The sequence below is a fragment of the Chrysochloris asiatica genome, unplaced genomic scaffold (genome assembly GCF_000296735.1).
Source record: "Chrysochloris asiatica unplaced genomic scaffold, ChrAsi1.0 scaffold00078, whole genome shotgun sequence".
Classification (NCBI taxonomy): domain Eukaryota; kingdom Metazoa; phylum Chordata; class Mammalia; order Afrosoricida; family Chrysochloridae; genus Chrysochloris; species Chrysochloris asiatica.
In genome coordinates this window covers 10,438,792-10,453,515 of record NW_006408596.1, presented here as the reverse complement: position 1 = coordinate 10,453,515, position 14,724 = coordinate 10,438,792, and the positions used below count along the sequence as shown (strand labels likewise).

At 46.3% G+C, this 14,724-nt stretch overlaps 1 protein-coding gene across 1 annotated transcript in view; it reads right to left on the bottom strand.

The window, feature by feature from the left end:
* KSR2 (kinase suppressor of ras 2) overlaps positions 1 to 14,724 on the bottom strand; it is a 479,616-nt gene that overhangs the window by 85,970 nt on the left and 378,922 nt on the right. The window contains exons 9-10 of the mRNA XM_006865465.1: positions 12,810 to 12,936; positions 3,349 to 3,517 (exon numbers count right to left, since the gene is read on the bottom strand). Of these exons, the coding sequence (XP_006865527.1) occupies positions 3,349 to 3,517; positions 12,810 to 12,936 (296 nt within the window). The remainder of the gene's footprint in view (positions 1 to 3,348; positions 3,518 to 12,809; positions 12,937 to 14,724) is intronic.

Here is a 14,724-nt window from a genome sequence, read left to right as displayed (position 1 = left end):
CACACCTTTCTTAATTTTAAACCATTCAGTGTTCCTATGTTCTGTTCGAACAATTGCCTCTTGATCCATGTACATTTGTAGGTTCAGTGTGAGGATTTTTATTTTCTTTACATTGAGGTGCAATCCATATTGAAGGCTGTGGTCTTGGATCTTCATCATTAAGTATTTTAAATCCTCTTTGCTTTCAGCAAGCAAGGCTGTATCATCTGCATATCACAGGTTTTTAATGAGTCTTCCTCTAATCCTGATGCCATATTTTTCTTCAAATAATCCAACTTCTCAGATTATTTACGCAGCATACAGGTTGAATAAGTATGGTGAAAGAATACAACCCTGGTACACACCTTTGCTAATATTAAACCATTCAATGTTCCTTGTTCTGTTCAAGTAACTGCCTCTTGGTCTATGTATAGGTTCCTCGTGATAACAATTAAGTGTTTTAGAATACTCATTCTCCACAATGTTGTCCATAGTTTGTCATGATCCACACAATCCAAAGTCAATGCATAGCTAATAAGAGTACAGGCTAAAATCTTTCTGGTATTCTCTGCTTTCAGCCAAGAACCATCTGACATCAACAATGATATCCCTCGTTCCATGTCCTTGTCTGAATCTGGCTTGAACCTCTGGCAGTTCTCTGCCAATGTATGTTTGCAGCCACTTTTGGATTATCTTTAGCAAAATTTTACTAGTCTGAGATATTAATGATATTGTCCAATGATTTCTGCATTCTTTTAGGTCACCTCTCTTTGGAACAGGTAAAAATATGGATCTCTTCTAGTCAGTTGGCCAGGAAGCTGCCTTCCAAATTTCTGGGCATAGATGAATGAGTGCCTCCAGTGCTGCATCAGTTTGTTGAAAGATTTCAAATTGTATTCCATCATTCACACTGCCCTGTTCTTTGCCAATGCCTTCAATGCACCCTGGACTTCTTCCTTCAGGATTACTGGCTCTTGATCATATGCTACCTCTTGAAATGGTCGAACATCTATCATTTCTTTTTGGTACAGTGACCTCTGTATATTCCTTCCATCTTCTCTTGATGCTTTCTGCATCATGCAGTATTTTGGAAGTCAAGGCTCGAATTTTTTCTTCAGTTCCCTCAGTTAGAGAATGCTGAGCATGTTCTTCCCTTTTGGTTTTCTAACTCCAGGTCTTTCCACATTTCATCATAATACTTGACTTTGTTTTCTTGAGCTGCTCTTTGAAATTTGCTCTTCAACTCTTTTCCATCCACATTTCTTCCATTTGTTTTCATCTCTATGCTGGAGAGAAAGTTTCAGAGTCTCTTCTGACATCCATTTTGGTCTTTTCCTTCTTTCTCGTCTTCTTAATGACCTTCTGCTTTCTTCCTATATGATGTTTTTGATGCCATACCACAACTCTTCTGGTCTTTGGTCACTAGTCTGTAATGAAGCAAATCTTCAGATGATCTCCAAATTCAGGTGGGATATGTTCAAGGCTATATTTTGGCTCTCGTAGACTTGTTTTCATTTTCTTCATCTTCAGCCTTAACTAGCATAGGAGCAACTAATGGTTTGTTCCAGTCTACCCGGGCCTGGTTTTCTGACTGATGATATGGGGTTTTTCCATTGTCTTATTTCCCAGATGTAGTCAATTTGATTCCTGTGCATTCCTTCTGGTAAGGTCCATGTGTAAAGTTGCCTTTTCTGTTGTTTAAAAAAGGCATTTGCAATGAATAAGTCATTGATCTTATAAAATTCTATCCTATGATCGCCAGGATCATTTCTATCACCAATGCCATATTTTCCTACCTCCTTGATGCCAACCTTCACATTCTAATCACCAGTAAATATCAATGCATCTTGATTATATGCTTGATTAGTTTCAGACTGAAGAAATTGTAGAAATCTTTGATTTCATCATCACAGGCTTTAGAGGTCGGTACAGACATTTGAATAATAGCGGTATTAACTGGTCATCCTTATGTTGTTGTTGTTAAATGCTGTCAAGTTGGTTCCAACCCACAGCGAACCTGCAGAGGGTTTCCGAGGAGCAGTTAGTGAGCTTGAACTGCTGACCTTGTGGTTCAAACTGACTTTGCAGTCCAGCGCATTAACCCACAGTGCCACACCAGGCCTCCGTACGTCTTCCTTATCAGCAAATGGATATATCCTACTGCAGACAACATTGTATTTCAAGATAGAGCCTGACATTTTTTTTTTCCCCATGATAAATGCAACATCATTCTTCTTGAATGTGTTGTTCCTGGCATAGTAAACCATGTAGTTGTTAGATTCAAAATGGCCAATACCATTTTGAATCCTAGTCCATTTCAGCTCACTAATGCCTAGGATATTGATCTTTATATGTTCCATTTTATATTTGACAACTTCCAATTTTCCTAGGATTATACTTGGTACATACATACACGTCATGTTCTGATTATTAATGGATGCTTGCAGCAGTTTCTCCTCATATTGACTGTGCCCCATCCACAAATGAAGATCCCCAAAGCTTTACTCTAGTCATCATGGCCAACTGTATTTTGAGGAGGCAGTTCATCTTCAATTGCATTTTGAGTGACTTCCATGCTAAGGGGTTCATCTTCCAGTACTGTATCTGACAAGTTCTACTGCTCATCCAGCTGACAGGTACAGCTTGTCCTCAATTGGACGGCTGTGTCTGGATATTCCCAGTGTAAGCTGGGCCTCCATGCACCTCTATTCCCTTCACTGTGCTTGCTGAGCCTGGGATATGTGTCCTGGCTGACTCAGAACCTGAGATCACTCCCCACACATACACACACCTGCTCCCCACAGCCCCCTGGTGAAACTCACTGGCTCAGGAGGAAATCAGCCCAACCAGCACTGCCCAATAGAACATTCCATGATGATGCAATGTGCAGTATGTCCTGCTGCCAAATAAGGTAGCCACTAGTGGCACCAAGCTACTAAGCCCTTGAAATGACATTGAAATTTATTAAATGAATTTAATTTAAAATAAGCACTGGTCTAGTGGGCAGTGACTCTGGTTGGTACAAAGGTTGGAGGTTTTAGTCCAACCAGAGGCACCACGGAAGAAAGTCCTGGTGACTGCATCCACAGAATCAGCCCTGAAAACACTGCGGCGCACAGTTCTACTCTTACGACACACAGGGGGTCACCATGAGTTGGAGCCGATTCGATGGCAACTGAACTCTTTTAGAATATGTGACAATCGCCCTGCACTTGGTACAGCTCAGTCCACACGCCTTTCCCGCCCCTCTCTGATCTCCATTCTTCAAGAAGGGCCTGACCCCATCATGGCTCAGTGTACACCCAAGCCTTTCCCTAGTCCCTGCCCTCCAAGCCTGTATCCCCCGCATCTCTGCATCATGGAAGGTACCTGGCAGGGTAAAGTTCTTCTGCTGTCTTGTGCACTGCGGCGAGGGGTGCAGGGGAGAAGACGGCGTGGCGCTTGGTGGGAGTGGGGGCGCTGGTGAAGAGGGAGTAGATGATGTCGTGGATGAAGGGTTGCTGCTGGAATCTGGCTGGTAAGGGACAGGGATGTGGTCCTGCAGAAAGAAAATAGGGCAGGGTCAGGGGAACCACAGGAAGGCAGTGAGAATGCACCCCCATCCCAGCATCCTCAGTAACTCTTGCCCTTTTCTTCAGCATCCCCATGGGGTTGCATCCAGCTATGGGAGGAAGAGCTTCTAAAGTCAAATTCCTGTCCACTCTCTGCACCCCGAAGTGGAAGGTCGCCATGTAATGAGAGCCACATAGGTGACAGCCACGCTTCCTGTGCCTCTCTGATTCTTGAAAACCCCACGCCAAGGTGTCCAGAGTGTTCTTTCCACCCTAACACCTCTCCTCTGGAGTGTTTATTAAAGAATCCGCAGCCCAGCAGTACATGAGCGGCATGAGTGTGTGCTGCCAGCGTCATAGATTGAAACAGCACTGTCTCTGCTCACCCTGAGTTAACTCCCAAGTCAGGGTGAAGTCAAAGTCCATGGGCACATCCTCAGAGTTACCGCGGGTCCATGCCAACACAGCACATCCTGGGAGTGCCCGAGGGTCTATGTGTATATCCTCAGGGTGACCGAGGGTCCACATGCACATCCTTAGGGTGACTGAGGGTCCACACATATATCCTCAGGGTGACTGAGGGTCCACACATACATCCTTATGGTGACCAAGGGTCCACACGTACATCCTCAGGGTGACCGAGGGTCCACACGCACATCCTTAGGGTGACTGAGGGTCCACATGCACATCCACCACACGCACATCCTCAGGGTGACCAAGGGTCCACATGCACATCCTCAGAAGGACCGAGGGTCCACACACGCACATCCTCAGAGTGGCTGTGGGTCCAAGTGCACATCCTTGGAGTGGTTGTGGTATGAGGTGAGGCATGAGAGGGCAGTGGGTTGTATTACAGTCCTCAAAAGATGTGTCCACCCAGAACTCAGAATGTGACGCTCTCTGGAATAAGGGTCTTTGTGGGTGAAACGAAAGTAAGGATCTCCAGCTGAGACCATCCTGGATTAGTGTGGGCCCTGCATCCACGACAAGTCTTTATCAGACACAAAAGAAGATGTGCAGAGTCAGAGGGGAAAGTCTGTGAAGACAGGCAGAGACTGAGGGATATGTCCAAGGAGCCAGAGGACAGAGGATTCTCCTCTAGAGCCCCTAGAAGGAACCCACCCTGCCAACACCATGATTTCAGACTTCTGGCCTCCATAACCGGGAGGGACTAAATGTCTATTTGTGGTCATTTCTTCTAGACATGAAGAAGAAGCATTTTAAGTACCAGAAGTGTCTTGGTGTGGGTTTCTTTGGTGTTTACTTAATCATCTCTTCTGCCACTGAGATGTTTTTTTTTTTCGCGGGGGGTGGGTGGGGGGGGGGGGGGAGGTTTTGTACTTGTCACTTCTGAAATTTCCTTTTGGTTCCTCTTTGTATCTTCTAGTTCTTTGCTGATACTTCCTATTTTTTCCATTTGTTTAAAAAATGTTCAGAATTATTCATTGAAGTATTTTTATGATGGCTGCTTTAAAATTACTGTCAAATAATTCTAAAGTCCCTGTCACCAAGGATTAGTGTCTATTGATTGCCAGTTTTTCCTGACTCTCGATGTGACAATTGTCAATGGACACCTGGACATTCAGGCATTATATTACGAGACTCGGAATCTTACTTAAACCTATTTTAGCACATCAGTCTTAGAAGAAATACAACCAGAATGCTCCTTACAAGTCAGACTGACTAGACATGGGGTCACTTGTTTTGAACAAGCCACCAGGAAAGACAATTTGTGAAGGAAACATCATGGTTGGTAAAGTAGACCATCAACAATAAAAAGGTGAACCTCTAGGGAGATGGACGGACACAACAGCTGGAACGACGGACTCAAACATGAATGATTTTGAGGACGAGCAGGACGAGCGAGGTTTCACTGTTATTACACAAGGGCTAACAACTTAATGACTAATGACAATTTGAGCTAGCTGCTAGTGCCACCTTGTCAGTACCAGGTCATGGGAGACTTCCAGGTTCCCTCCTTGGCCTGTGCTGGGTGGAGGTGAGAATTCTAGATCTATCACAGACCCCGAATGGCGGTACTCCCACTGGGACACACGGGTGGTGGTGGTTATGTGCCATGGAGTCGGTTCTGACTCATAGCGACCCTGTACAGGATTTCCGAGGCTCTAAATCTTTACAGGGGCAGAAAGTCTCATCTTTCTCCTGCGAAACAGCTGGTAGTTTCGAACTGCTGACCATGAGATTAGCAGCCCGATTTGTAACCACTACATTACCAGAGCTGGGACAGGTAGGAGTGCCTTATTGCCACTTTCCATGTGTCCTACATTGATAGGAGCTGGCTGACCTCGTTGTTGTTAAGTGCCATCAAGTTGGTTCCGACTCATAGCAACCCTGTACAGCGTTTCCAAGAGTGGCTGGTGGGTTTGAACCACCCACCTTGAGGTTCGTGGTCCAGTGCTAATCCTACAGTGCCACACCAGGAGTCCAGGGTAGCCTCATTAGTGGTGTTGACATTTCGAACTCTGCAAGATTTCCCCTGATTCTATCTCAGAGAAGAGGATCAAGGGCAAGAGTCTGGCTGAATGGGATGGAAGTCCAGAAGCCCCAGTGATCCTGGGATGTGGGGGGAATTGGAAGTCCTACCTTCCTACTCAGTCTTTTCTTCAAGCACTCGAGCAGAGGGCTGGGGGACCCCCCTGACAGCCTGGTGAGGGTGGGAGTCGAGGCAGCCTGGTATGGGTGTAGGTGGGGCCCCAGTTTGTTCTGTAGCCCTTGGCTAGAACAGACGAGTTGTTTTCTAAGAGATTTTTTTCTGTTTTGCAAGGTTGGCCCATCCTGATTCTGTGACACAGGGGGCCAAGCTTTCGTTGGGGCTCATTTTGCCCTTGTCTATTGGCATTTCAGGGTTTCTGAACTCTTCAACTCTGATTTTGGGATAAATGAGGCAAAAAGAAATGGATACATCAATGATGTGTAGTTCCTTATGTCCCAACGTCCTATTCAGTCTTCCATGGGCCTCCTCACACCTTTCTTGGTTCATTTTCATTTCTTTCCCTTGTACTTGTTTTCCATATAAAGTCCAGGGATTTTAGTTGCACTTAGAGGAAGAGAGAATTGTGTGTCCACTCCATCTCCCTGGCAGCACACATCCTGATGACACATTTTTGTTAATTAATGAAATTCTGGCAGTAAATCTCCAAAAGGGGTGTTACCTCTGGAGGAAACTGGGGCTCCAAGAAATGGTGAAACTTGACTGTAACCATATATAGAGAGAAATACTTGTAGTATAGTCATTCCTTGGATGGACTCATGTCTCTAATGTTGTTGTTAAGTGCTGTTGAGTTGGTTCTGACTCAGAGTGACCCTGCATAGGGTTTCCAAGGAGCGGCTGATGGCATTGAACCATGGATGTTGCAGATTAGCCACCCAGTGCTAATCCTACAGAGCCACAGAAGAACTCCTTCCTGTCTCTAGGCTACAGAATTCTTCCTGAAATAATGGATCCTTCCAATATGATTCAGGACCCACTGGGGGGAAAATAAAGGTGAGATCACTTGGAAATAGACCCACCATTCCAGGCAAGTGCATGCCAGCCGCTTGTCAAGCAAGTGGCTGATGCGATTTTAGGAGCAGGGCATTACTGAAGCAGCCTTCTGACTGTCTCCTTATTGATCAAATGGTAATTACATTCCCATGGCAACGGACATGCCAATCTAGGGAATGACATGTCATAGCATGTGGAGCTAAGATTCAGGTGGCTGGGTTGTGACACAGAGCTGTTCTCACTCAGCCTAATGGGGCACACAAGGTTTCTAAAGGAAGATATTGTGGTTGTTGTGTGTTGTCAAGTCGATTCCAACTTACAGTGACTCTGTATTGGGTTTCTGAGAGTGGCTGCTGGGTTTGATCTGCTAGCCATGTAGTTACCAATTCAGGGCTTATCCAACAGAACCACATCAGGCAGAATGCCTATGCCATTTCCGGATACAGGAACATGTAAATCATCTACCTAGCCATCTTCCAAAGATCCCTGGTGGCACAGTAGTGAAGTGCTTGCTGCTAACCTAAAGGTTGGTTGTTCAAATCCACCAGATGCTCTGTGGGAGAAAGATCTGCCAGCCTCCTTCCATAAAGATGATACTGCTGCTGTCGGTTCTGACTCTCAGCCACCTGGGATGGGGTTCTTGACACTGGAAATCTTTACCGGAGCAGAAAGCCTCATCTTTCTTCCACATAAAGATTGTAGCCTTGGAAACCCATGGGCAGTTCAAGGCTGTCCTGTAGAATCACTGTAAGCCAGAATCTACTCGATGGCAACAGTTATACCGTCCTTGGAAGCATCTCCTCTTTGAACATCTACTCATGAAGTTTCTATATTCATCCTACAAAAAGGGAGTCATTTTCTCAGCTTAGAAATCAGTAAGATTTATGCTAAAAGTTGGTGTTCCACGAGAAGGAACTGGCATAAAAACCATGCTCAAGTGATGGAACATGCTACAAGAACTTTGGTCCATGATGTGCACCATCTAGACTGCACTGGGGCATACACCACCTTCTGCTGCCAAAACCATCACTGTATCCATGTATTGTCAACCTTGGTCATGTTAAGTGGCCCAGGGTTCCCAACACAATCCAGGCCATTTCACATCTTCAAGGCTTGGGACAGCTATTAAGTCTGTCCATGTCTACCTGCAGGAATCCTCCTAATCATTCTTGAAAATGCAGCTCAGATCTGCCCTCCTGTGGGCAGCTCCCATATGTTCCCGCCCCACCAGGTACGTTGTCTTCACTCCTCTGCTAGTCCAGCAACCCGGGCCTTCTCAACCTACTTGTCTGTCTCACCTTCTAGGCTAGAGATACAATACATTCATCTCTCTGTCCTCAACACTTAGCAATGGACCAGATTCAGTGCGTTCCCTCACTAGATGTGTGCTGGATGAAGGAAAAGGGGGCAATGAAGGGAGAGAGGGAGGGATGAAGGAAGGGTGGGAGAGGTGGAAATGGGGGAGGGCTGGAGGGATGGAGAGAAGAGGACAGAAGGTCTTTTCTCACTAGACTGTGTCTTCCTTGCCTTCCTCTCACCTCCTCTTTCTTCCTCTTATACTTCAGTCAAGGAGCCCTACTGATCGAATGATTAAGCACTCAGTTGCTAATGCCAAGGTCTGTGGTTTGAATCCACCAGCTGTTTCTCAGTCTCCTCCCATAAAGACTGACAGCCATGGGAACCCATGGGGCAGTTCTACTCTGCCCTATGGGGTTGCTGAGAGTTACAATGAAGTCCATGGTTCTGGGTTTATAGGTCATTCTCTTCCTCTTCCTCTACACCTCCCTTATCTTTCCTCTCCCTCGTTCTCTCCCTCCGTCTTCACCACCAAGCTCCTGCTATGTTCTGAGTAGCCAGTGTTGGTTGGACTCAAGCCTTTCCACAAATCACTGCATCAGATCCTCTTCATTACTCCATGAAATAGGTACTACCAGGCTGCCCATTCTGCAGAGGGATAAACTAAGGCAGAGAGATATTAAAATGTCTGGTCCACAGTCACACAGCAAGTGAAGGAGCTGCATTCAAGCCCAGGCATCCTACCTCCAGAATCCAAAGTCTAGCCATACTGCTTGGGGAAAAGGCAGAGTTTTGTGAACCTGGACTGACTGAGCTTGGCAGCAGTGAAGGAGCCAAAAAGCAATAAAAAAAGGACATCTTCAGACCAAAGTGCCTCTGAAATCTATTACACTAACCACATCATTGTCTGACAAAAAGAATCTGCATGAAGCCAGTGAGAAGAGAAAGCGGGGGAAAAACAACCCAGCCCTCTGGTAGACCTTGTCCACCTTCGTGTCAAAGCCGCTTTCTAAATGGAGGTTAATTTCTTTCCCTTATCAGATTCTCTGGCTGGCAGACAGGCAGAACAATGTCACCCTGGCTGGTCCATGTGGCCTGCGTCACTGCCTCATCTCACACTCAGAGGCTGCCTGTGTCTGTGATGGGAGAGGGAAGGGTCTCCACAGGGCTCTGACTCCCTCATGCCTCCAGACCTGACAAAGGTGAGAGTGGGCTACAGGCCCCCCACTCCTTCCCAGTTCTCAGTCTCCCAGCATGGGGGGCCCCTCGCCTAGACTCTGTATCTTCTGCAGATAGATAAGGATAAGTGGACCCCACCTGATACCTGATTAATGCAGTTGTCGTTGGGACAATTCTCACTCATGGCAACCTCACATGTGTCATAGCAGAACTGGGCTCTATGGGGGTTTTCAGTGGCTGACTTTTCAGAAGTAGATCACCAGAAGTTTCTTCCACAGTACCCCCGAGTTAGCAGCCTGTTGTTGGAATTAGAGGTGGCGCCTGCGTATTGAATCTGAGCAGGCTTATAGCTGCTTCGATCAGTGGAGCTCGGAAGAAGGGGCATCACCGTCACTGGATTATAAGAGGCCGAGCAGCTTCCATGATGTTTGCTGAAACAGTCGTTCTTTGAGCTCTGGGATGCCGAGGAAGAAGTAGTTATACTGGAAGGGAGCCCAGACCAAAGGAAAATTCCCTGATAGGCACTGCAAGTGTGGACACTGAGTCCAGCCCAGGACCATGCTCACCCAGCCACCAGGCATGTGAGTGAAGGAGCTTCTAGATCAGGGGCCTTTTTTGTTAAGGGCCAGACAGTAAATATTGTAAGTTTCGTAGGTGAGTTAGGTTTTAGGTGACAGCCTGTCATCAATGGTCAACTCTCGCATTGTACCACAAATGCAATCGTAAATAATATGCACGCAAATGGGTGTGGGCTGGTCTTTGAGTGGGTCATAAAATACCTGTTCTAGAATATTCCAGCCTCTGTTAGAGTTTTCCTGGTTGAGTTCCTAGACATTGGAAATAAACTGGGGGGCAGTGGATTATCTAATACAGTTCTTCTGCCCTAGTATTTGTTGTTGTTGTTAAGTGCCGTGGAGTCAGTTACAACCTATAGAGACCCTGTACAGGGTTTCTGAGGCTGTAAATCTTTACGGGAGCAGAAAGTCTCATCTTTTTCCCACGGAGTGGCTGGTAGTTCCAAACTGCTGACCTTAAGGTTCGCAGCCCAATTTGTAACCACTATGCTGCCAGAGCTCCTTCTAGTATTTGTAACTCCTACCAAATGACTTTTCCTTTTGGGTCTGTGTCAGAGAAGGTGGGGGATTCTGATGGAGTGTATAAATGCCAGTGGACTGTGAGTAATTATTAACAGTGTCTACTGTGATTATAAAAACATGGAACTCAAATGTGGGGATTGGTCAGTGTTGCCATCCTGCTGGGTATAAAATGAGCCATCTCAGAAGCTGGGGGGAAGGTGGTGGTGGTTAAGTTACATCAAAAGATTAAGTTACATTAAGAAAGAAGAGCTGGAGTGGAGTAAGTCCTCTTGAGGGACCTGAAATCCCTGAACATCAAACCTCCTTGATCCAGGAACAGAAAACTCTGATACCAGAGAATCAGCAGCACCAGAGCCAAGGGAACAAGGCAGAGTAGTGGGCTTCCTGGCCCACAGAACAAGTAAAGCTGAGTGCCTTCGGGCGGGAGCTCACAGAGTGGATCCAGGCAGGATCAGAGGGTTAGATTTGCCAATGCATGGAGCTAGAGCTGAGCCCCTTTGGGCGGACGCTTCTGACGGAGTGGTGTGTCCTCTAAACGAGCTTTGTCACGTTGCCTGAGCAGGACAGAAGCTAAAAGACCACGTGACTCAAAGGTCAAGGACCAGAGGTGTACCTGCAGGCACAGCTGAGAAGAGGCTGTCCTGATTGGAAGATGTATTCCAATCCTGAATTGTACCTTGTTTACTTCCCTAATAAACCCATCACTGTGGTTATGGGTTGTGAGCTCTGCAGGGCCACTGCAATCAATTCTTGAACCCAGCAGTGAAGACACTGCTGTATGAGAGCCAGTTGGTGTCAGAATCAGTGAGGGAGAAGAGAGAGTGGAGGCATGTCCGACCTCTGCCTAGTAGGAATTGGCCTTGGATGGAGGAGTTTGATTCTCCTTCCCCCTCGTGAAGTCAGAGGAAGTTAGCTAGCTGCTGTACAGAAGTCATCCCCATGGCATCCTTACTGTTGAAATATTCCTGAATTTTGTGCTATGAGCATGAAAAAAGTGGTTGTTGTACACCACTCACTTTGGGGCGGTTTGTTGTGCCGCGGTTGATAACTGAAACATACCCATTGTACATACAGGAAAACTGAGGCTCGGGAGATTAAGTTATTTACTCAAAGTTTCACAGCTAGTTAGTGGAAGAAGCCAAGACTGGCTGCCAGGTCTACCTGCCTCCAGAGACCAAGTTCCCAGCTTAGGGTGATGTCACAGATGCCAGCTGCTGACTGACTCTGAACCCCAGTAGTGAAAACAGTGGGTGATGCCCAACAGAGAAAAAACACATTGCTTTTTCTGGGGAGGCATGGAAGAAGATGTCTGAGACAGCAGAAATATGAGTTTTCTTTAAAAAAAAAAAAAAAAGCCACTGGATGGTGTTTAAGCCAAGAGTGATGTGGTCCAAACTCATTCATGAAAGACTCGAGCTCTGTGAGCACTGAGACCATGCCTGGCCAATACAAGGCCATGGGTATCACCTGATGACATCTGAGACCTGAACCCAGGCCCATGATGCCCGCCTCCTTAGGAGGACCTGCGCTGTATACACTCTCAACTACACTGGTATGGTACTTCTCTAAGCCCTGGTCACCATGTTGGATGTGAATGTTACCTTCCAGATCAATCCAGAAAGCCCTGCCTAAACCCCTTCTCCCTCCAGCCTCCCTGTCGAGGAGAGGGAAGTATTCCCAGGAAAGCTTTGGTGCAGCCTGCTCTCTAGACCAAACAAAGGGCATGGACACTCTGCTGGAAATTTCCCAACCACCCTGGAAGGAAATGCACAGAGTCCGCTGCTAACCAGGCACCTGGACCCATGCAGCATCTATCCGCTCCATCTCCAACCAGGAGCTCAGAAATAGACCCCACCCCTTGGCTGTCCGATTCAACAGATGTGTTGGAAAAGCCCAGAACCATCTGCAAAGCTGAGGCTGGCAGATGGCAAAATGTCTCAGAGGGCAGAGCGGGCAGGTCTGGGCCACTAAGGAAGCTCTTTCAGTTTCTTCTTTGCTCCCTGGCACACCCCTCCCCTTGGCACAGTTATTCATTCTCATTTCATCTTCCCTGTCTCAAAATTAGACACGTGGCTGGCACATCCATCCCTGCACAAATCACTGGAAGCCCCCCAACTTTATTCAACACCAACAACAGAGCTGGAAAGGCCCAGCTGACCTAAGAGCCCTGCCCAAAGCCAGCCCCCAGAAGCCCAGGCTTACCTTGTTAATTTTGTTGGTTTTAGGGAGCGTCTGGCTGATGTGCAGGTCTGAGTACCGGGGTGGCTTCCGTAGTGGATTGTTGATGTCACACGGGACTGACTCTGTCCGGACTAACCTTGCTGGATCCGTAGGGGCAAAAACAATGATTTGGGAGTTTGAGTATCATTTTAAGGTTACTAGCGATTTGGGAGTTTTAGTATTGTTTTGGCCTATAAAAAATCAGACCTCAGATCCTGAATCAAAGGAAGGAACTCATTAGAAATGACAGTCATTGTGTTGTGGTGGGAGAATCTGTGTGTTTCCTATGCTGTTGTTGTTCAGTGCTGTTAAGTTGGTTCCAACTCATAGCAACCCTGTATAGGGTTTTCCAGGAGCGGTTGGTGGGTTTGGACCATTGACCTTGTGGTTAGGAGTCCAGTGCTTATCCTACAGCACCACACCAAGACATCTGGTTTCCTATGGCTCCTAAAATGTTTATATTAAGAAGTTAAACTTAGAAGTTGGCTACAGTTAAATTCTAATCAGTAACTTTTCACAATTAAACGTTATAGAAAATAAAACTGATGCTATCAAGAAGAGGGTTTTGTTTTTAAGTTTTTATTGTGAATTGTGTGATAGTTTACATGGGGGAACATCAGTTTTATACTCACCCTATCGTATTTCATTTCATTGCATGATTACAATGTTGTTGTTTTTTTAAATGCCATAAATGTTTTCATGTTGGCATTCATTTCACAACAGCATGTTTATGAAATACAAGAGGGTCCTGATTTCGCTGGGTCTGTCACCGATGAGGAGTCCCTGTATGGTGCTAACTGACACGGTGGCAGTTTGAGGCCACCCAGAGGTAACTCGGAAGAAAACCCTGGTGACCTACATACTTGCCAAATATTTATGACACACAGTTCTACATTGAGACACAGGCGATCACCCTGCGTCATATCAACCTGATGGCACCTGGCCTTTGGTGGTTAATCGTGGTCAAACTCACAATCAGCACCTACCTGTCCCTGCCTCCAGCTAACTTTGCGTTTGGTTTCTCCTTTGTTGGTGATGGGATTTCTCTGGTCTAACCAGCCTGTTGCATGTTCTAACACATCATATGTCTGAAACCAGGCATCCTTGAACTTTTGACTTGTTGGCTCTCTCCTCGGCCTCATCCCCAAAGCTACACACATAGCTGATGCTGGTCAGTACTTCCTAACCCAAGGCAATGGATCCAAGTCCTTCTCCCTGCCTCTCTTCTGTTATTTCTAGGACTCACAGGGACCATGAAGAGAAAAAAATGTCAGAAGCTCAAATTCAACATCTGATGTCTGGTCTTGTTACTTGCTGTTATTGTTGGTGGTGGTTATGCACCTTGGAGTCGGTTCCGACTCATAGTGACCCTGTACAGCATTTTTGAGGCTGTGAATCTAATTTACCGGAGCAGAAAACCTCATCTTTCTCCTGTGGAACAGCTGGTAGTTTTGAACTGCTGACCTTAAGGTTTGCAGACTGATTCATAACCACTATGCTACCAGAGGTGCCATCAAATTGGCCCTCAACTCATTGGCAAGACCATGCACATGTCGCCGGATGTTGTGCCATCTCCACGATGGGCGGCGGATCAGACCACTGTGATCCAGCGAGCTTTCACTGGCTGGTTTTCAGAAGTAGAATACCAAGCCTTTCTTCTGAGTCTGCCTTAATCTGGAAGCTCCACTGAAACTTGTTCACCATGCAAGACATCACTAACAAATGGCTGATAGTTGTGCATAAGGCTCGCTGGTTGGAACTCGAACTTCATGTAAGACATCACTAACAGGTGATTGCTTTGTGGAAGGCTCACTGGTTGGAACTCGAACTCCATGTAAGACATCACTAACAGATAGGTGATTGCTGTGCGGAAGGCTCACTGGTTGGAACTCGAACT